Source organism: Babylonia areolata, chromosome 33, assembly GCF_041734735.1.
Source record: "Babylonia areolata isolate BAREFJ2019XMU chromosome 33, ASM4173473v1, whole genome shotgun sequence".
NCBI classification, from domain to species: Eukaryota; Metazoa; Mollusca; class Gastropoda; order Neogastropoda; family Buccinidae; genus Babylonia; species Babylonia areolata.
Genome location: NC_134908.1, coordinates 13,824,840 through 13,847,769, shown reverse-complemented (window position 1 = coordinate 13,847,769; position 22,930 = coordinate 13,824,840). Strand labels below are relative to the sequence as shown.

The 22,930-nt window shown below is 45.7% G+C and overlaps 1 protein-coding gene across 1 annotated transcript in view; it reads left to right on the top strand.

The window, feature by feature from the left end:
• Positions 1-14,446: 14,446 nt before the first annotated feature.
• Positions 14,447-22,930, top strand: part of LOC143276779 (neo-calmodulin-like) — a 249,390-nt gene continuing 240,906 nt past the window's right edge. The window contains exon 1 of the mRNA XM_076581420.1: positions 14,447-15,511. Within this exon, the coding sequence (XP_076437535.1) occupies positions 15,485-15,511 (27 nt within the window). The 5' untranslated portion in view covers positions 14,447-15,484. The remainder of the gene's footprint in view (positions 15,512-22,930) is intronic.

Below are 22,930 nucleotides of genomic sequence, written 5' to 3'. Positions count from 1 at the left end.
AAAAAGGCTGTGAGATTGGAGGCTGAAGGCTGAGAAAAAGGCTGTGAGATTGGAGGCTGAAGGCTGAGAAAAAGGCTGTGAGATTGGAGGCTGAAGGCTGAGAAAAAGGCTGTGAGGTTGGAGGCTGAAGGCTGAGAAAAAGGCTGTGAGATTGGAGGCTGAAGGCTGAGAAAAAGGCTGTGAGATTGGAGGCTGAAGGCTGAGAAAAAGGCTGTGAGATTGGAGGCGAGCAAGACGCGCACGTGCATAAACCGGAAACAGGTGTCCGCTTTTTCACTTTGAAATTTCAAAAGACGAGCTAGAGAGAAAAAGAGGGATAGAGAAGGAAAGAAGAGAGAGAGGGAGGGAGGGAGGGAGAGACAGACAGACAGACAGACAGACAGACAGAGAGAGAAGGCGGGAAAGAAACTTATGTTTAAAGATTCCAAATGGTTTATGAAGGGGTAAGTCAACATTATGTTGTGAACTAAGGGAAAGAGAGAGAGAGAGAGAGAGAGAGAGAGAGAGAGAGATAACGATAACGATTTTTTATTCAGATAAAGGCCAAAGTTCCTTACTGAAGGGGGTGACATTAAAGAAAGACGGTCAAACAGAGAGAGAGAGAGAGAGAGAGAGAGAGAGAGATTTTAGATGATTTATTCAGATTCAGACTTCAAACTTCAGAAGATTTATTCATATAGGCACAGTATTAATTCGACCATAATGTCACAGGTATGAACAGTTAACAGGAAAGCTAAACAGTCTACAGGTGATGTAACATAAATTATCTTATCCTTTTGGAATAATTCAATAGAAACATTGCTAAATGCTCACCAGTTTGGTTATTCACAAATGAGAGGACAGTTACCTGGACTCGTGACAGAGAGAGTCTGGGGGATGGAACTCGTGACAGAGAGTCTGGGGGATGGAACTCGTGACAGAGAGTTTGGGGGATGGAACTCGTGACAGAGAGTTTGGAGAGTTTGGGGGATGGAACTCGTGACAGAGAGTTTGGGGGATGGAACACGTGACAGAGAGTTTGGGGGATGGAACACGTGACAGAGAGAGTTTGGGGGATGGAACACGTGACAGAGAGAGTTTGGGGGATGGAACACGTGACAGAGAGAGTTTGGGGGATGGAACACGTGACAGAGAGAGTCTGGGGGATGGAACACGTGACAGAGAGAGTTTGGGGGATGGAACTCGTGACAGAGAGAGTTTGGGGGATGGAACACGTGACCTAGAGAGTTTGGGGGATGGAACTCGTGACAGAGAGTCTGGGGGATGGAACTCGTGACAGAGAGTTTGGGGGATGGAACACGTGACAGAGAGAGTTTGGGGGATGGAACACGTGCCAGAGAGAGTTTGGGGGATGGAACTCGTGACAGAGAGAGTCTGGGTATTGGAACTCGTGACAGAGAGAGTTTGGGGGATGGAACACGTGACAGAGAGAGTCTGGGGGATGGAACTCGTGACAGAGAGAGTTTGGGGGATGGAACTCGTGACAGAGAGAGTTTGGGGGATGGAACACGTGACAGAGAGAGTTTGGGGGATGGAACACGTGACAGGGACAGAGAGTTTGGGGGATGGAACACGTGACAGAGAGAGTTTGGGGGATGGAACACGTGACAGGGACAGAGAGTTTGGGGGATGGAACACGTGACAGAGAGAGTCTGGGTATTGGAACTCGTGACAGAGAGAGTTTTGGGGATGGAACACGTGACAGGGACAGAGAGTTTGGGGGTTGGAACACGTGACAGAGAGAGTCTGGGTATTGGAACTCGTGACAGAGAGAGTCTGGGGGATGGAACACGTGACAGAGAGAGTCTGGGTATTGGAACTCGTGACAGAGAGTCTGGGGGATGGAACACGTGACAGAGAGTCTGGGGGATGGAACACGTGACAGAGAGAGTCTGGGTATTGGAACTCGTGACAGAGAGTCTGGGGGATGGAACTCGTGACAAAGAGTCTGGGGGATGGAACTCGTGACAGAGAGTTTGGGGGATGGAACTCGTGACAGAGAGTTTGGGGGATGGAACTCGTGACAGAGAGTTTGGGGGATGGAACTCGTGACAAAGAGTCTGGGGGATGGAACTCGTGACAAAGAGTCTGGGGGATGGAACTCGTGACAGAGAGTTTGGGGGATGGAACTCGTGACAGAGAGTCTGGGGGATGGAACTCGAACTCGGTGTAATACTGAGGGTGAAATGATAAAGTGCAAGCTTCTGTTCACCATGCCCTCACAAACAGTATTGAAAACAGAACAAAAAGAAGAAATAAAACGAAACAAGATGAAGAAGGAAGAGGAGAAGGGGAATTTGACTGATGAAATCGGCATCGTATGTTAAAAGATGGGAAACAAATCGATTGAAATTTGTTAAGAAAAATCAAAATAAAATACATTTGTATTTTCCCGGGAAAGAAAATAGCGATGAACTTGTAAAAGAATTAAAATCAAGTCTTTGAAAACGGAAGAAAAAATCTAATAAAAACTGAAAAGTAAGCCCCAAAACGATACAGATAAATATAAAGGAAGAAAAATATCGAATTAAAACTGAAAAGCGAAACAAGAAACGAAATATACATATATTCCTCAGAATAAATAGAAAAGAAAATTAGAGACAGCTGCTGGGGAGGGGGGGGGTGCTTGGGGAGAGGAAGGAGGGAGGAAGAGAGAGGCGAGGTGGTGGTGGGGTTTCAGGGGAGATGATCTGCAGGCCACATGGTATGAATGCTGGAACAGACAGGACCAGTCGGTTTCTGGCGCTGACTTTCCGCACAGGCGCCATTCTGGCTGCTACACATGGAGTGGATCCGTGTGGTGAGGTTTGAGGATTCGGCAAGGCAGGTGTCGCTGTGTGCTTCCTGTAAGGCAGGTGTCGCTGTGTGCTTCCTGTAAGGCAGGTGTCGCTGTGTGCTTCCTGTAAGGCAGGTGTCGCTGTGTGCTTCCTGTAAGACAGGTGTCGCTGTGTGCTTCCTGTAAGACAGGTGTCGCTGTGTGCTTCCTGTAAGACAGGTGTCGCTGTGTGCTTCCTGTAAGGCAGGTGTCGCTGTGTGCTTCCTGTAAGACAGGTGTCGCTGTGTGCTTCCTGTAAGACAGGTGTCGCTGTGTGCTTCCTGTAAGACAGGTGTCGCTGTGTGCTTCCTGTAATGCAGGTGTCGCTGTGTGCTTCCTGTAAGGCAGGTGTCGCTGTGTGCTTCCTGTAAGGCAGGTGTCGTTGTGTGTTTCCTGTAAGGCAGGTGTCGCTGTGTGCTTCCTGTAAGGCAGGTGTCACAGTGTGTTTCGCTGTGTGCTTCCTGTAAGGCAGGTGTCGCTGTGTGTTTCCTGTAAGGCAGGTGTCGCTGTGTGCTTCCTGTAAGGCAGGTGACGCTGTGTGCTTCCTGTAAGGCAGGTGTCGCTGTGTGCTTCCTGTAAGGCAGGTGACGCTGTGTGCTTCCTGTAAGACAGGTGTCTCTGTGTAATTCCTGTAAGGCAGGTGTCGCTGTGTGCTTCCTGTAAGGCAGGTGACGCTGTGTGCTTCCTGTAAGGCAGATGTCGCGGTGTGCTTCCTGTAAGGCAGGTGTCGCTGTGTAATTCCTGTAAGACAGGTGTCGCTGTGTGCTTCCTGTAAGACAGGTGTCGCTGTGTGCTTCCTGTAAGACAGGTGTTGCTGTGGCTTCCTGTAAGACAAGTGTTGCTGTGTGCTTCCTGTAAGACAGATGTTTCTTCCTGTAAGACAGGTGTGGCTGTGTGCTTCCTGTAAGACAGGTGTTGCTGTGTGCTTCCTGTAAGACAGGTGTCGCTGTGTGCTTCCTGTAAGGCAGGTGTCGCTGTGTGTTTCCTGTAAGACAGGTGTCACTGTGTGCTCCCTGGTGCTCCCTGTAAGACAGGTGTCGCTGTGTGCTCCCTGTAAGACAGGTGTCGCTGTGTGCTCCCTGGTGCTCCCTGTAAGACAGGTGTCGCTGTGTGCTCCCTGTAAGACAGGTGTCGCTGTGTGCTCCCTGTAAGACAGGTGTCGCTGTGTGCTCCCTGGTGCTCCCTGTAAGACAGGTGTCGCTGTGTGCTCCCTGTAAGACAGGTGTCGCTGTGTGCTCCCTGTAAGACAGGTGTCGCTGTGTGCTCCCTGTAAGACAGGTGTCGCTGTGTGCTCCCTGGTGCTCCCTGTAAGACAGGTGTCGCTGTGTGCTCCCTGGTGCTCCCTGTAAGACAGGTGTCGCTGTGTGCTCCCTGTAAGACAGGTGTCGCTGTGTGCTCCCTGGTGCTCCCTGTAAGACAGGTGTCGCTGTGTGCTCCCTGTAAGACAGGTGTCGCTGTGTGCTTCCTGTAAGGCAGGTGTCGCTGTGTGTTTCCTGTAAGACAGGTGTCGCTGTGTGCTCCCTGGTGCTCCCTGTAAGACAGGTGTCGCTGTGTGCTCCCTGTAAGACAGGTGTCGCTGTGTGCTTCCTGTAAGACAGGTGTCGCTGTGTGCTTCCTGTCAGCGCATTGGGTTTGTGCCCAAGTCATCCATGTGATCCATGTTCACCAGTGATCAGGGTTCGAGGCCCAGTTTCGGCATGGTGTGTGTCTTTGAGAAAGGCACTTTTCTCCGATTTTGCTCACTCCTCCAGGTGTGAATAGGTATCTTTGGGACTCTGGCTGGGGAAGATTAAAAGGGCGGAATGAGGGGGACTCTGGCTGGGGAAGATTAAAAGGGCGGAATGAGGGGGACTCTGGCTGCGGAATGAGGGGGACTCTGGCTGGGGAAGGTTAAAAGGGCGGAATGAGGGGGACTCTGGCTGGGGAAGGTTAAAAGAGCGGAATGAGGGGGACTCTGGCTGGGGAAGGTTAAAAGAGCGGAATGAGGGGGACTCTGGCTGGGGAAGATTAAAAGGGCGGAATGAGGGGGACTCTGGCTGGGGAAGATTAAAAGGGAGGAATGAGGGGGACTCTGGCTGGGGAAGATTAAAAGAGCGGAATGAGGGGGACTCTGGCTGGGGAAGGTTAAAAGGGAGGAATGAGGGGGACTCTGGCTGGGGAAGATTAAAAGGGCGGAATGAGGGGGACTCTGGCTGGGGAAGGTTAAAAGGGCGGAATGAGGGGGACTCTGGCTGGGGAAGATTAAAAGGGAGGAATGAGGGGGACTCTGGCTGCGGAATGAGGGGGACTCTGGCTGGGGAAGATTAAAAGGGAGGAATGAGGGGGACTCTGGCTGGGGAAGATTAAAAGAGCGGAATGAGGGGGACTCTGGCTGGGGAAGATTAAAAGGGCGGAATGAGGGGGACTCTGGCTGGGGAAGGTTAAAAGGGCGGAATGAGGGGGACTCTGGCTGGGGAAGATTAAAAGGGAGGAATGAGGGGGACTCTGGCTGGGGAAGGTTAAAAGGGCGGAATGAGGGGGACTCTGGCTGGGGAAGATTAAAAGGGAGGAATGAGGGGGACTCTGGCTGGGGAAGGTTAAAAGGGCGGAATGAGGGGGACTCTGGCTGGGGAAGATTAAAAGGGAGGAATGAGGGGGACTCTGGCTGGGGAAGGTTAAAAGGGCGGAATGAGGGGGACTCTGGCTGGGGAAGATTAAAAGGGAGGAATGAGGGGGACTCTGGCTGGGGAAGGTTAAAAGGGCGGAATGAGGGGGACTCTGGCTGGGGAAGATTAAAAGGGAGGAATGAGGGGGACTCTGGCTGGGGAAGGTTAAAAGGGCGGAATGAGGGGGACTCTGGCTGGGGAAGGTTAAAAGGGCGGAATGAGGGGGACTCTGGCTGGGGAAGATTAAAAGGGAGGAATGAGGGGGACTCTGGCTGGGGAAGATTAAAAGGGCGGAATGAGGGGGACTCTGGCTGGGGAAGATTAAAAGGGAGGAATGAGGGGGACTCTGGCTGGGGAATGAGGGGGACTCTGGCTGGGGAAGGTTAAAAGGGAGGAATGAGGGGGACTCTGGCTGGGGAAGATTAAAAGGGCGGAATGAGGGGGACTCTGGCTGGGGAAGGTTAAAAGGGCGGAATGAGGGGGACTCTGGCTGGGGAAGGTTAAAAGAGCGGAATGAGGGGGACTCTGGCTGGGGAAGATTAAAAGGGCGGAATGAGGGGGACTCTGGCTGGGGAAGGTTAAAAGGGCGGAATGAGGGGGACTCTGGCTGGGGAAGGTTAAAAGGGCGGAATGAGGGGGCTGGGCCCTGTCCTACACTGAACCCAAGATACAGGGGACATGAAATCACAGCCCCGACAGCCTTAAAAAGCCGTGCAACCTTAAACCTTTAACAGGCATCTGCTCCGGGTTTTTTTAAGCAGATGTATTCTAGCACATAATGGATCCGTCCCAACGCATTGAGGGCTCCTTGAACCTGAAAGTGGAAAGTGTACTTCCCCTCGCTCCTCCACCCCACCTCGCCAGTCAACCAGTACGGCGTCTGCAAGAAAGCTCTCAGAAACTGATTGCGATAAAGTCACTGAAAGTGGTGTGTGTGTGTGTGTGTGTGTGTGTGTGTGTGTGTTTAATGCCGGCCAGATAACAGAGTAACGGCAGAACCCCCCCCCCCCGCCCCACAGTACTGATACACAGGTACTGATAAGAAGGCCCGGTGTGAAGGTGTGAAGGACCGTTAGTGTTGGTGACGAGAACAAAGTATGTGTAAAGGACAGTGAAGACAATTAGGAAAGATTTCAAACGAATGGGAAACATTTTATCAAAATTAATTAGGAAAACTAGCGAGGCAAAGGAGGAAAATAAATATTAAACGAGAAACAAGTATTGTTCCCCTTATCGTTCAGTACCATGGAGTCATGTAAGGCAAAGGCATACTCATGGTTTGAATCATGAGCATTCGTAAAAGAACTTAATAAGATAAGATAAGATAAGAATAACTTTATTATCTCCAAGTGGAGAAATTTGGTCAGGTGCATTATCACAACATAGACAAGTAAACAACATGGGGACCATAACTGTAAAAGCCAACAACAGCCCCTACAAATATTACGAAGATACAAATGTAAAAAATATCACATACAGCGTTTCATACATATATCCACACACTGCAGGTAATAACTAGTATTCTTAATGTAAGAACAGAAAGAATTAAGAAACATTATTTGAATATAATTATAAACATAGCCTACTATACTGCACATTGATTATAATAGACAGGTAAGATAAGAATAAAGATGAATTGCGGAAAACCACAACCAGATAATCAGCACACACCCGCACCGCACCCACCCCCCACCCACCCCACACACGCGGATAACTTGATTAAACAAGAGTAATAAACATATGTTCTGAAATAAAAGCATTTCACATATTCGCTTTTAAAAACATTGCAATTAATTTTTACATCGTAATTATTAAACAAGAATATGGACGTTAGCATTAGACATATTCATTGTACATTCATCCTGCATATTGCACATTATTCTTCCTACATATTGCACATTCATTATAACCAATTGTCACGTTTTAAGCTCAGTAAACACACACACACACACACACACACACACACACACACACACACACACACACACACCACAACTAGAACAAGGTACAGCCTATCATGCACGGACTTTCACACGTCTCACATGAGAGTGCGCGCGCGCGCGCACACACACACACACACACACACACACAGTTCTCAAGAATTTAAAAGGTGGATTGAACGTGGAATAAAAGTCTTCAGAGCTCTGGATTTCAACTTAAAAGTTCTGTAGCGTCGTCCTGATGGCAACAGCTCATAATACTTTGCTAAAATATGGGTGTCGTCAGTTGCTATCTGCCTGCTTTTTTTAACCACTCGACTTTCATACAGCTCTTGCATACTAGCTTGTTTCACTCCCACAATTTTACTGCATACACTCATGACATCGTTCAAAACACGCTTACTCCTCACTCCCAAACATCCATACCAGCACATAAATGAAACTGTAAGCACGGACTCGATACAACATCGATAATAACTTTGAAGAATATTTGAATTTATACCAACATTTCTAAGCTTATGTAAACAAAAAATTCTAGATTGACATTTCTTATGAATGGAATCAACATTTCTGTCAAAAGTCAGCTTATTGTCTAAGATGGTCCCTAAATATCTATATTATAATATCTGATATTATTTAATATCATATGAAATATAGCAAGGCAGTGAAACAGGAAGCTGAAGGAGTTAATACTTTTTAAACATTTCTGGGACAGCGAAACTACAGTTTTAAAAGTTTCCAGGGACAGTAAAACTACGCTTTCAAAGAATTCAACTGAAAAATACATGCTCAATTCATGAGACAGGTGCTCATCAGAAAAGCAGAGTAGCTACATATACTTGATGAAAAGTGTCGGTCGTTTGGTCAGTCTTTAAACCTAACTGTAAGTCATTTTTAGAGCAGTCATAAAAACCTTTTTTGTAGATTGAAATACCGATCAAGAGAGAGATTTCTTGAGTCTTTGGAAAACAGTTTAGTGGGGAGAATATAAAACACTGCGTCCACTGACTCCCCCGGGAGTTGATAAAATAGCAATCTGGTCTTCAGACGACACAGATTGGCTGGAACATTAATAGTGGGCCATTTCCCCTCCGACGAGGAGGCGGCGAAAGGTCTTTGTGCAGTTGAAATCGATGAAGAGGCGGAGAGTGGAGAAGATAATCAGCAGGTTATTAATGTAGCACCCAGCGGGACTCGCTCAGACTTCCTCCATCCGTCATCAGTGGACTGCATTGTTGTCTCCACTGAAGGGGGTGACGCTGGATGGAAAGGGGGGTGGGGGGGGCTGCAGTCTGAAACCTGAGACTCCCACCCCACCCCCCACTCTCAGGGTATTTGGGAGGGGAAGGTTGTTTACACGGTTTATCATTTCTTTTATTTATTTTGAAGGTATGTCTTAATGCTGTCAGACTGAGCAGATGTGAAATGTACTAAAGTCTACGTTGATGTCATTTCAAAGGCATTGTGAGCGATCGTTAGGAACACCTGTCGTTTCGTAACCATCGCTTGTCTTTACTGGGTGGTGCATTGTGGGTACTCTGTCAGCTTGCTTCATCATAATGTTCTGGATTAGTTTATTGTTTTGATTTGATCCAGAAAACTGCCGGCTGTTTTACTGATTATTGAATGACGTGTGCCAGGCTCGTCGTCTTCAGGTTAACCAGCGGCAGTGACAGCAGCAATAACACCTTTAACAAGCACAGAAAATGTATATTTAAAACCTGAACCAGGAACCTGAACATTGGAAATCCCAGAGACCTTCAAAGCTGTCACCTCTGAGAAACATGTTGTCAGCCAGCTGATTATTTCATCCCTCACCCAAGTTGTCCAGAGAGTTAATGACCATCTCCCCCTTCCTTCCCAACTAACCAGTCAGTGACGTCAGGTTGTTCAGTGTGATGCACTGATCACTGTCCCCAGTCAGTGACGTCAGGTTGTTCAGTGTGATGCACTAATCACTGTCCCCAGTCAGTGACGTCAGGTTGTTCAGTGTGATGCACTAATCACTGTCCCCAGTCAGTGACGTCAGGGGTTGTTCAGTGTGATGCACTTATTACTGTCCCCAGTCAGTGACGTCAGGTTGTTCAGTGTAATGCACTAATTACTGTGTCCAGTCAGTGACGTCAGGTTGTTCAGTGTGATGCACTAATTACTGTGTCCCAGTCAGTGACGTCAGGTTTGTTCAGTGTGTGCACTAATTACTGTCCCAGTCAGTGACAGTCAGGTTGTTTCAGTAGTGATGCATAATTACTTGTCCCAGTCAGTGAGTCAGGTTCGTATTGTTCAGTGTGTTGCACTAATTATGTCCCCCAGTCAAGGGTGACGTGGAGGAAAGGGAGGTGGGTGCAGTCTAAACCTGAGACTCCCACCCCACCCCCCCTTCAGGTATTGGGAGGAAGATTGTTTACACGTTATGCATTCTTATTATTTTGACAGTATGTCATGACGTCAGACTGAGCAGATGTGAATGTACTAAGTCTACGTGATGTCATCAGCATTGTGAGCGTCAGGACTGTTCGTTGTAACCATCGCTTGTCTTTACTGGTGTGCATTGTGTATCGTCAGCTTGCTCATCATATGTTATGATTAATTTATTGTTTTGATTTGATCCAGAAAACTGCGGCTGTTTATGATTATTGATGATGGCCAGCTCGTCTTCAGGTTAACCAGCGGCAGTGACAGCAGCATACACCTTACAAGTTCAGAAATGTGATATTTAATACTGAACCAGAACCTGAACATTGGAAATCCCAGAGACCTTTCAAGCTGTGACTGAGAACTATTTGTCCCAGCTGATATTCAGTACCTCAGCCATTGTTCAGTGTGATGCACTAATTACTGTCCCCAGTCAGTGACGTCAGGTTGTTCAGTGTGATGCACTAATCACTGTCCCCAGTCAGTGACGTCAGGTTGTTCAGTGTGATGCACTAATTACTGTCCCAGTCAGTGACGTCAGGTTGTTCAGTGTGATGCACTAATTACTGTCCCCAGTCAGTGACGTCAGGTTGTTCAGTGTGATGCACTAATTACTGTCCCCAGTCAGTGACGTCAGGTTGTTCAGTGTGATGCACTAATCACTGTCCCCAGTCAGTGACGTCAGGTTGTTCAGTGTGATGCACTAATTACTGTCCCCAGTCAGTGACGTCAGGTTGTTCAGTGTGATGCACTAATTACTGTCCCCAGTCAGTGACGTCAGGTTGTTCAGTGTGATGCACTAATTACTGTCCCCAGTCAGTGACGTCAGGTTGTTCAGTGTGATGCACTAATTACTGTCCCCAGTCAGTGACGTCAGGTTGTTCAGTGTGATGCACTAATTACTGTCCCAGTCAGTGACGTCAGGTTGTTCAGTGTGATGCACTAATTACTGTCCCCAGTCAGTGACGTCAGGTTGTTCAGTGTGATGCACTAATTACTGTCCCCAGTCAGTGACGTCAGGTTGTTCAGTGTGATGCACTAATTACTGTCCCCAGTCAGTGACGTCAGGTTGTTCAGTGTGATGCACTAATTACTGTCCCCAGTCAGTGACGTCAGGTTGTTCAGTGTGATGCACTAATTACTGTCCCCAGTCAGTGACGTCAGGTTGTTCAGTGTGATGCACTAATTACTGTCCCCAGTCAGTGACGTCAGGTTGTTCAGTGTGATGCACTAATTACTGTCCCCAGTCAGTGACGTCAGGTTGTTCAGTGTGATGCACTAATTACTGTCCCCAGTCAGTGACGTCAGGTTGTTCAGTGTGATGCACTAATTACTGTCCCAGTCAGTGACGTCAGGTTGTTCAGTGTGATGCACTAATTACTGTCCCCAGTCAGTGACGTCAGGTTGTTCAGTGTGATGCACTAATTACTGTCCCCAGTCAGTGACGTCAGGTTGTTCAGTGTGATGCACTAATTACTGTCCCCAGTCAGTGACGTCAGGTTGTTCAGTGTGATGCACTAATTACTGTCCCCAGTCAGTGACGTCAGGTTGTTCAGTGTGATGCACTAATTACTGTCCCCAGTCAGTGACGTCAGGTTGTTCAGTGTGATGCACTAATTACTGTCCCCAGTCAGTGACGTCAGGTTGTTCAGTGTGATGCACTAATCACTGTCCCCAGTCAGTGACGTCAGGTTGTTCAGTGTGATGCACTAATCACTGTCCCCAGTCAGTGACGTCAGGTTGTTCAGTGTGATGCACTAATTACTGTCCCCAGTCAGTGACGTCAGGTTGTTCAGTGTGATGCACTAATTACTGTCCCCAGTCAGTGACGTCAGGTTGTTCAGTGTGATCCACTAATTCACTGTCCCCAGTCAGTGACGTCAGGTTGTTCAGTGTGATGCACTAATCACTGTCCCCAGTCAGTGACGTCAGGTTGTTCAGTGTGATGCACTAATCACTGTCCCCAGTCAGTGACGTCAGGTTGTTCAGTGTGATGCACTAATAACTGTCCCCAGTCAGTGACGTCAGGTTGTTCAGTGTGATGCACTAATTACTGTCCCCAGTCAGTGACGTCAGGTTGTTCAGTGTGATGCACTAATTACTGTCCCCAGTCAGTGACGTCAGGTTGTTCAGTGTGATGCACTAATCACTGTCCCCAGTCAGTGACGTCAGGTTGTTCAGTGTGATGCACTAATCACTGTCCCCAGTCAGTGACGTCAGGTTGTTCAGTGTGATGCACTAATTACTGTCCCCAGTCAGTGACGTCAGGTTGTTCAGTGTGATGCACTAATTACTGTCCCCAGTCAGTGACGTCAGGTTGTTCAGTGTGATGCAGCTAATTACTGTCCCCAGTCAGTGACGTCAGGTTGTTCAGTGTGATGCACTAATACTGTCCCCAGTCAGTGACGTCAGGTTGTTCAGTGTGATGCACTAATTACTGTCCCCAGTCAGTGACGTCAGGTTGTTCAGTGTGATGCACTAATTACTGTGTCCAGTCAGTGACGTCAGGTTGTTCAGTGTGATGCACTAATTACTGTCCCCAGTCAGTGACGTCAGGTTGTTCAGTGTGATGCACTAATCACTGTCCCCAGTCAGTGACGTCAGATTGTTCAGTGTGATGCACTAATTACTGTCCCCAGTCAGTGACGTCAGGTTGTTCAGTGTAATGCACTAATTACTGTGTCCAGTCAGTGACGTCAGGTTGTTCAGTGTGATGCACTAATTACTGTCCCAGTCAGTGACGTCAGGTTGTTCAGTGTGATGCACTAATTACTGTCCCCAGTCAGTGACGTCAGGTTGTTCAGTGTGATGCACTAATTACTGTCCCCAGTCAGTGACGTCAGGTTGTTCAGTGTGATGCACTAATCACTGTCCCCAGTCAGTGACGTCAGGTTGTTCAGTGTGATGCACTAATTACTGTCCCCAGTCAGTGACGTCAGGTTGTTCAGTGTGATCCACTAATCACTGTCCCCAGTCAGTGACGTCAGGTTGTTCAGTGTGATGCACTAATCACTGTCCCCAGTCAGTGACGTCAGATTGTTCAGTGTGATGCACTAATCACTGTCCCCAGTCAGTGACGTCAGGTTGTTCAGTGTGATGCACTAATTACTGTCCCCAGTCAGTGACGTCAGGTTGTTCAGTGTGATGCACTAATCACTGTCCCAGTCAGTGACGTCAGGTTGTTCAGTGTGATGCACTAATTACTGTCCCCAGTCAGTGACGTCAGGTTGTTCAGTGTGATGCACTAATTACTGTCCCCAGTCAGTGACGTCAGGTTGTTCAGTGTGATGCACTAATTGCTGTCCCCAGTCAGTGACGTCAGGTTGTTCAGTGTGATGCACTAATCACTGTCCCCAGTCAGTGACGTCAGGTTGTTCAGTGTGATGCACTAATCACTGTCCCCAGTCAGTGACGTCAGATTGTTCAGTGTGATGCACTAATCACTGTCCCCAGTCAGTGACGTCAGATTGTTCAGTGTGATCCACTAATTACTGTCCCCAGTCAGTGACGTCAGGTTGTTCAGTGTGATGCACTAATTACTGTCCCCAGTCAGTGACGTCAGGTTGTTCAGTGTGATGCACTGATCACTGTCCCCAGTCAGTGACGTCAGGTTGTTCAGTGTGATGCACTAATTACTGTCCCCAGTCAGTGACGTCAGGTTGTTCAGTGTGATGCACTAATTGCTGTCCCCAGTCAGTGACGTCAGGTTGTTCAGTGTGATGCACTAATTACTGTCCCCAGTCAGTGACGTCAGGTTGTTCAGTGTGATGCACTAATTACTGTCCCCAGTCAGAGGCCAGAGAAAAAGACGAAACTCATTAATCACAGCAGGGGACATGGTTTGCGGACAGGTGTATCACAGGTGACAAAGCTAATTGTTCACCTGTGTGTTCTTTGTACACAGTTTCCTGCTTTGAACGCAGACTGCTGTTTGCTGCACAGCTGGAGAGAAACTGTTCGTCTTTACCTGTGTTCCAGAACAAGATTGCGCCTCTCTGACGTTTTCTCAGTATGGACCCATTTGGGCTGAGATGTTGAGGCAATAACACCAACTTAAGTAGCTTTCAGAGTGGAGGTTTCTTTTTCATTGTAATTGTGTACTGCACAAGTCATCTTGTCGAAAAGGGAGACTTGTCTGTGATGGTTTCCGAGGACACTGTGTGCTTTGGTTGTTGGGTATAGAGACACCACCATTGCTGTGTTCCCTTCAGGAACCGGCCTGTCCTTGTTCAGTGCTGTACCAGTCACTGCGTTCTGTGGTACCAGACTGAAACAGTCTTTCTTCTGCTTAATTGACGGTGAGATTTCTGTCTCTGAAGTTTCTCACAATGACAGTGTGTGTTGTGCAATTAAGACACAAATGATCTCCCTCCAAGATTATGATTACCTTGTATGTTTGACGGTCCTCCTTTGTTCTTCAGTATCGTGAAAAAGACACGTCGGTCAGAATTGTGTAGATTTGATTTAATTTATCTGGCTTTTACATACGTATACTGTGCTTCCTCTTTCTGGGGAAAACCTGGACGTTCCTATTTAACTACCGAGTTTTTTTCTGGCATTTTCAGGGACTGCTGTAGGATGTGTGAGAAAGTCAACATATGTGGTACAGTGACGGGCAGTGAGACTTCCCTTCTCCAGAGTGTGACAAGGATCCTGTGTGTGCCTTGTCGTTGAGGACCAACTGTAGCTGTACGGGTCGTCATAAAATATCTACGCCACTTAGACAAAAATAATCACCCGTGCACTGATATAAGAGTGATTTTTCACGCGTGCATTTTACATAGATATTGTGTGTTGTTGTTTTTTCACAGAACCAGAGACTATATCCGTTGTACATTTCAAATATTCAGCGCTTTCCACAGCTGCACAGTGAATTGTTCCTTTCTTTTCGGACAATAGTGTGTGCTTTACAATTTTCAGGTCAAGACTAACACTCCCCTGTGTGCTATTTAAAGAAGTCTGGCCAACCAAAATAGCCCCGCCCCCTGGCTGCCAGTGGCTGTAAGACAATCCCCATCTGGCGGGCACTACCGACTGCTGCTATTTTCTGTTGCGTCTGACCGGGCTGCAAGTGGCCAGCAGTCAACACTTTCTAATTCGGATGTTTCCATCATGTCAAGAGTGAGACTTTGAGTGTGTGGTGAGCCAGTATGTATGGGTAAAGAAGTAGAGGGTGAAGAAGTAGGTACAGTTGTGTGTTGTTGTGCTATCTTGGACTGCATTTTCCTCACGTTCGTGCACGACTGGCCACAGAAACACAGAGAAACAGCAACAACTAAAAAAGTGAGAGAAAAACTTTGACGCTGAAAAGACGGGATAGAAACAAAGATCCTTGACGCGTAGTTAAGGATCCTTGACCAAGGGTCACCGAGGATCCTCAAGGCAAGAGGAGAGAGACAAGAGGTGTAGACCCTGCCCTGAAGGGGAGAGAGACAAGAGGTGTAGACCCTGCCCTGAAGGGGAGAGAGACAAGAGGTGTAGACCCTGCCCTGAAGGGGAGAGAGACAAGAGGTGTAGACCCTGCCCTGAAGGGGAGAGAGACAAGAGGTGTAGACCCTGCCCTGAAGGGGAGAGAGACAAGAGGTGTAGACCCTGCCCTGAAGGGAAGGACAGGGGAGGGCTTTTTCCTGAACGGACAGGGAGTGGAAAGAACGCTGACCACCATCATCATGGATTCGCCCTGCTCCAGTGACGAGGTAAATTGTGTGTGTGTGTGTGTGTGTGTGTGTGTGTGTTTGTGTCTTTGGCCTACTTTTTGCTTGGTATATCAATTTTGGAGTTATTTATTTATGCATTTATTTGTTCATTATTGGTATTAGTTTATTTATTCATTTTTTAACCTCTTCAATAGGAGGTGAATTTGTTTCTGAGTGTTGACTAAGTTTTTCAGTTTTCTCGTTTCTCGCGTGTGTATTTATTGTGCTGGGGTTTTGTGGTGGGTTTGTGTTCTATTTTTTTTATTTGTCTGTCTGTATATCTGTCGATGTGTTTGTTTGCATGTCTGTCTTCTTCTCTTTTATCTTATCTTTTCTTTGTTTTCTTTGTTTCTTTCTGTCTCTCTTACTTTCTATGTGTTCTTCAGTTAAAGTGACTGTTGTGCTATAGCAGTTGTTTGAACCTTACATCTTTTTATTTGTATTTTTGTTTGTTTGTTTATTTGTTTGTTGTTTTTTGGTTTTGTTTTTCACAGTTTTTCACATTATATATGCGCGGACACCCCCTCCCCCTCTGTCTGTCTGTCTGTCTGTCTGTCTGTCTGTCTCTCTCTCTCTCTCTCTGTATAAATCGATGAAAATGGACAGGCATCCAAAACATTGATAATTATTACCAGATTTATTTTCCGGATTTCCGACATTTTCACCCAGAACTATCGTAATAGAAAGCGCAGTGATGGAGACCTGTTGTCCTTTATGTAATGAAGCTGAAGAAAGTTGAGTTCTTTGGTACTCGCCCCACCCTAAAGATGTTAGAAATCAATACATGTCTGTGAAGTTTTACTGACATCACTTCTCTGTTCAGACTTTCTTCGCTGTTGGGAAAGCACAATGAAACAGCTATCGAACAGTTAAAAATTGAAACTCAGTCTGCATTCAGATTATTTTAGATCACACAGCAGACCCTTCCATGTTGTGTTTTTTGTACTTGTTACCTTGTCTTCTTTTCGGACCGTCTACAGCGTTATTGATTGCAGGCATTTCTTTCTCAACTATTTTAACTTTTCCCTCGTCAATTCTGCACCGAATCTTGAATTTAATGTTGGTGAACGTTATGATCATATTGCACGATTTGAAATGTTATAGGATTTTGTTTTTACTTTGCATCGCATCTATATACAAGTGAGTGCTTGTAGTTAACCGAATTTCACCGGAGTTTTCTTTACTTGACTGTTCTCCCTTGCGAAGACAACTTTGCATATTATTCGTTATGTTTTCTACCGTTTATTTCACAAAAAAGTGATTGAAATTTCTGGCTGTGTCCAATGCTGTATTACTACAGACTAGAGATTGATTATTTATGCAGCCCTGGAACATGCAGGTAATGAGATTGAGATGTGAGGACGAAATCAAGATGGCTTTGTCGAAGGGACGTCTAACTCATGAGTATGATTTAATATCTCACAGCTCATAACTTTCTCCTTGTGTCTTACTGCTGCTGGTCACCAGTCATACCTATAGATGTCTCTTGTTCTGTAAGGTTATAAATGTGTAATCTTTATAATTTGAACATGCATTATCCAAATCTACCCTCCTCACACCCCACTCCACGCTTGCAATCCTGCCTCCATCTCCACTCTCCCTCTCAGTTCCTTCAAACATAGTGTGGTCATCGCTGTAAGACATACATATTATGGAAGAGACATGTCAACATCTAAAGAGAAATGTCTCCACATGAAAAACTGAAGTGTATAATAATTCACAGTAGTTTCAGTTTGTTTTTCTGTATTTTAAACTCAGAGTTAAAGTCTTGCAGGAATACTACATCCTTTGATTTTTCTTTAAGATAAATGCTTTCCGGTTTAGGGTAAGTTGTTCCATTTTTCTCGTCAGCATCTCCAGGGAAATATGTCGACATGAAGACAGGAAATGTAAAGACATGTTTGACAATATAGGATTAGTTTTCTGTCTGCATTTTAAGTTTACAGTTATTGCTTAATAAGAATACTACCCCCTTGATTATTTGATTAAAGAAAAAAATTGCTTTCCAGCTTTGGTCTGCCTTTCCATTACTGTCTTTGTGAAATGTATATCTTGAGAAACAGTCCAATATATATGTATATAAGCATGAAGGAGACACCCTTATTCAGAAGCTTGAGGAGCTATTCACATCGTACTGGAATGAAGGAGTAGTGCCACAGAAGGAAGGTTCCAAATCAGACTGCTCCAGCTACAGAGGCGTCACACTGCTCTCCATTGCCAGCAAGATTCTCGTCCGAGTTCTCTTGGACAGGCTCAGCCCATCCATTGCTGAGGTACATCTCCCAGAGAGCCAGTGCGGCTTTAGAGTAAATAGAGAAACAGCTGACGTGATCTTTGTGCTGAGGCAGATCCAAGAGAAATGCAGAGAACAGAATATGAACCTATATGCAGCATTCATAGACCTCACGAAAGCCTTCGACACAGTCAGCAGAGATGGCCTATGGAAAATAATGACCAAACTGGGATGCCCTCCAAAGTTCCTTACAATCCTACAACAACTCCACGAAGGAAAAATGGGTCACGTCAAGTGTAGTGGTGATTACTCTGAAGAATTCCCAATCAGCAATGGAGTGAAGCAAGGCAAAGTATTAGCCCCTACACTCTTCGCGATCTTCTTCAGCATGATGCTGAGAGAAGCAAAGGAGGATCTAGACGAGGGGGTTTATATCAGATTCAGGACCGACGGCAGCATATTCTACTTACGAAAGCTCATGGCCCACACGAAGACCTCAGAAGAAGCTATCCTGGACCTGCTCTTTGCAGACGACTGCGCCCTCCTGGCACACACAGAAGAAGCTCTTCAGGTCATTGTAGACCGTTTTTCACAGGCAGCCAAGGCATTCGGTCTGACTATAAGTCTGAAGTCCTCCACCAAAAAGCACCAGGGACCGTGTACACTGCTCCCCACATAAGCATTGATGGCCATCCCCTTAACACGGTAGAACGACGCAACAGTGACCAAAGATGTGGACAACCGCCTCTCAAAGGCAAGCAGAGCATTTGGCCGCCTCCAGAAAAGAGTATGGAAAAACCACTCCTTGCGACTCTCCACAAAGATGCAAGTCTACCGAGCTGCTGTACTGTCAACACTGCTATATGGATCAGAAGCATGGGTGCTGTACCGGAAACAAACAAAGCCGCTGGGGCAGTTCCATAAGAGATGCCTTCGGTCTATCATGGGCATCAAGTGGAAGGACTACATAACGAACATAGAAGTCCTAGAAAGAGCTCAACTGCAAAGCATCGAGTCAATGCTCATGCTAAAACAATTTCGCTTGGCAGGTCACATCACCCGGATGCCTGACACTCGCATGCCGAAAGCAGTATTCTATGGGGAGTTGGTCCAAGGCAAACGCAATATAGGCGCACCACAGAAAAGATTCAAGGACCAACTGAAGAAGCAACTATACCAAGCGGACATCAACCCCAAGACATGGGAGCAGTCAGCATCAAATAGAGGCAGCTGAAGATCTTCAACGCTCAGGGGAACCCAACACTTTGAAGAAACTAGACGACTGAACATCCAGGAGAAAAGAAGGAGAAGGAAAGACCCAGGTCCGCAGCCCAGCAACGCAGGCCAGATCTACACCTGCCCACAATGCCACAGACTCTGCAGATCACGGATTGGACTGATTAGTCATCAAAAGGCATGCTGCCCATCCCTGGCGGTAAGTTCCCACTGATCTTCGCAAGCGAAGAACCTGCCATCATCATCATCATCATCATCATCATCATCACTGTCTTTGTGAAATGTATATCTTGAGAAACAGTCCAATATCACTTTTACCTTAAACATTTTTTTCCGAGCTCCACACCCGCTGGCAGTTCAAAGGTGATATTTTCCAGATAATTCACAGGTGTGTGAGGAAGGGGGTGATGGGTGGGGGGAGGGGTGGACGGAGATATAATTTTCAACGGCCCTTTTCCTGTGAAGAAGAGAAAGAAAAAACACTATCAAAATATAGCCATCACACGTTATCAGGGCCCGGAAGTGGAAGATATAGTTTCCATTTGGCCTTTTGCTGTGATACAGAGAAAGGAAACAGCCTTCACGATGCATCCAGACATGTGTTAGTGAGTGGAGATGAAGGGTACTGCATTTCCACAGCAAGGGTGTCGGGTGACAGAACAGCTTTTGATGGCAGACGTGGATACTGTGGAGGTTTTGGTTGTGTGGCTGGGAGGGTGTGATGAAACGGACCTCACTGCAGTCACCTTACGTTTCTGTCTTACTCTTTTTTTTTTATTAACTTCCTGGTGATCTGTGATGGTTTCTGTGTTGTTTTTGTTGTCAGTGGTGGTGGTCGTCGGGAGAGAGAGAGAGAGAGAGAGTGTGTTTCTTAGATAAGATATTTAATCAGCGGGAGAGTGAGAGACTGATATATAAAGAAGCAGAGAGAGAGAGAGAGAGAGAGAGAGAGAGAATACTTTTCTTACTATTTTCTCTTTCTTTTGTCAGTACATTTCTTACTACTTTCCCTTTCTTTTGTCAATACATTTCTTACTACTTTACCTTTCTTTTGTCAGTACATTTCTTACTACTTTACCTTTCTTTTGGTCAGTACATTTCTACTACTTTACCTTTCTTTTGTCAGTACATTTCTTACTACTTTACCTTTCTTTTGTCAGTACATTTCTTACTACTTTACCCTTTTCTTTTGTCAATACGTTTCTTACTACTTTACCTTTCTTTGTCAATACATTTCTTACTATTTTACCTTTCTTTTGTCAGTACATTTCTTACTACTTTACCTTTCTTTTGTCAATACGTTTCTTACTACTTACCTTTCTTTTGTCAATACGTTTCTTACTATTTTACCTTTCTTTTGTCAGTACATTTCTTACTACTTTACCTTTCTTTTGTCAATACATTTCTTACTACTTTACCTTTCTTTTGTCAATACATTTCTTACTACTTTACCTTTCTTTTGTCAATACGTTTCTTACTATTTTACCTTTCTTTTGTCAGTACATTTCTTACTACTTTACCTTTCTTTTGTCAATACATTTCTTACTACTTTACCTTTCTTTTGTCAATACATTTCTTACTACTTTACCTTTCTTTTGTCAATACATTTCTTACTACTTTACCTTTCTTTTGTCAATACGTTTCTTACTATTTTACCTTTCTTTTGTCAATACGTTTCTTACTATTTTACCTTTCTTTTGTCAATACATTTCTTACTACTTTACCTTTCTTTTGTCAATACATTTCTTACTATTTTACCTTTTAATCTTTTAATATTTTCACTTTCCTTTGTAATACTTTTTTTTCACAATTGCCCGTTTTCCTTTGTAATGTTTTTCTATTTTCCCTTTCTTTTTGTGGTACTTTTCTTACTGTTTTCCCTTTCTTTTGTAATACTTTTCTCATGAAATTCCATTTGCATTTGTAATACTTTTCTTACTATTTCTTCTTTCTTTTGTAATACTTTTCTCACTATTTTCCCTTTCCTTTGTCTATTTTCCCTTTTCATTTGTAATACTTTTCTCACTATTTTCCATTTCTTTTGTAATACTTTTCTTACTATTTTCCCTTTCATTTGTAATACTTTCTCACTATTTTCCCTTTCTTTTGTAATACATTTCTTACTATTATCCCTTTCATTTGTAATACGTTTCTTAGTATTTCCCCTTTCTGTTGTAATACTTTTTGCCCTTTAATTTTCTGGTCATTTTTGCCATTTCTTCTGATAGTTTTTGCCCTTTTCTATTGTCACACTATTTGTCCTTTTTCTGATCCGTTTTGACTTTCTCTTGTCAATCCCTTCACCACTTTTTCTGTGTACTTCTTTTTTGCCCTTTTCTTTTACAACATTTCTCTACTTTCCTTTCTAATCTTTTTGACCTCTCCTCACCCCCCCCCCCCCCCCCCTTTTATTTATGATTCTCTTTTGCCATTTTCTTTCTAATCCTTTTGCTTTCTTCGTTCTGTTATTTGACATTTTCTTGTCAGTACTTTTTGTGGTAGTTTTTTTTCCTTTCTAATCCTTCCGTCCCTATGTCTTTCTAACACTTTTTACACTTTACTTTCTAATCGGTTAGACATTTTTCTCTCTAATCCTTTTGCCATTTTCTTTCTGATACTCTTGATTTCTTCCGTCTTTTCCCCCCTCTTATATTGGATTCTTGTTTTGTCGTTTCTTTTTTATCTGTCTATTTTTATACTCTATTTCTAATCTTTTTAAATATTTTGTTCCCACTATTTTCTCCTTTTCTCTGATCACTTTGGCCCTTTCATAATCCCTTTCAAGCGTGTCCTTTCTAATCTTTATCGCCTTCTTTTTATAAATCGTACGAAAGCCCTTATGACACTGCTAATCTGTCTCACTGCGACAGGGGCAGGGAGGGGGGCAGGGAGGGGGCAGGGAGGGGGCAGGGAAGGGGCAGGGAGGGGGGCAGGGAGGGGGACAGGGAAGGGGCAGGGAGGGGGCAGGGAGGGGGGCAGGGAAGAGGCAGGGAGGGGGGCAGGGAGGGGGCAGGGAGGGGGCAGGGAAGGGGGCAGGGAGGGGGCAGGGAGGGGGCAGGGAGGGGGGCAGGGAGGGGGGCAGGGAAGGGGCAGGGAGAGGGGCAGGGAGGGGGACAGGGAAGGGGCAGGGAGGGGGCAGGGAGGGGGGCAGGGAAGAGGCAGGGAGGGGGGCAGGGAGGGGGCAGGGAAGGGGGCAGGGAGGGGGCAGGGAAGGGGCAGGGAAGGTGCAGGGAAGGGGGCAGTAAGTAAATATAGGGGAAAACTGACGTGCGCGCACCTGACACACACATACACACACACACACACACACACACACACACACACACACTCAGCGAGAGAGAGAGAGAGAGAGAGAGAGAGAGACAGACAGACAGAGACACAGAAACACGGAGAGACAAAGACAGAGACAGAGAAGGAGGGTGTTGTATAATGACCGTCGTGGGAACATCGCCTGTTTTATTGGATGTCTTTGTACGGCAGTCAATGGCTATGGAAATGTGCAGCGTCCTGTATGGCTCCTGTGGGCTCCGGCACTCTGGGGAACAAGCTCAATGAAACTTTTAAAAGAGCACACACACACACACACACACACACACACACACACACACACACACACACATACTTACACATACGCTTCCACACACATGCACGCAGACACACATGCATACAGACAGATGCACAACCAGATAGATACACAGACAGCCAGTGAAGGCGACAGATACACAGACAGGCAGACAGACAGATACGGCGGATGCATACCTAACCAGACAGGCAAACAAATATACAAAGACAGATACAGACAGATACACAGACAGTCAGAGGCAGGCATACAGTCCAAGAAAGCACAGACAAATACAGACAGACAGACGGGAGACGCGCAAACCATGAAACACTGACACACTCTTTACAGATAGGGGTCATAATTACAGGAGAATCTTTTCAACGAGTAA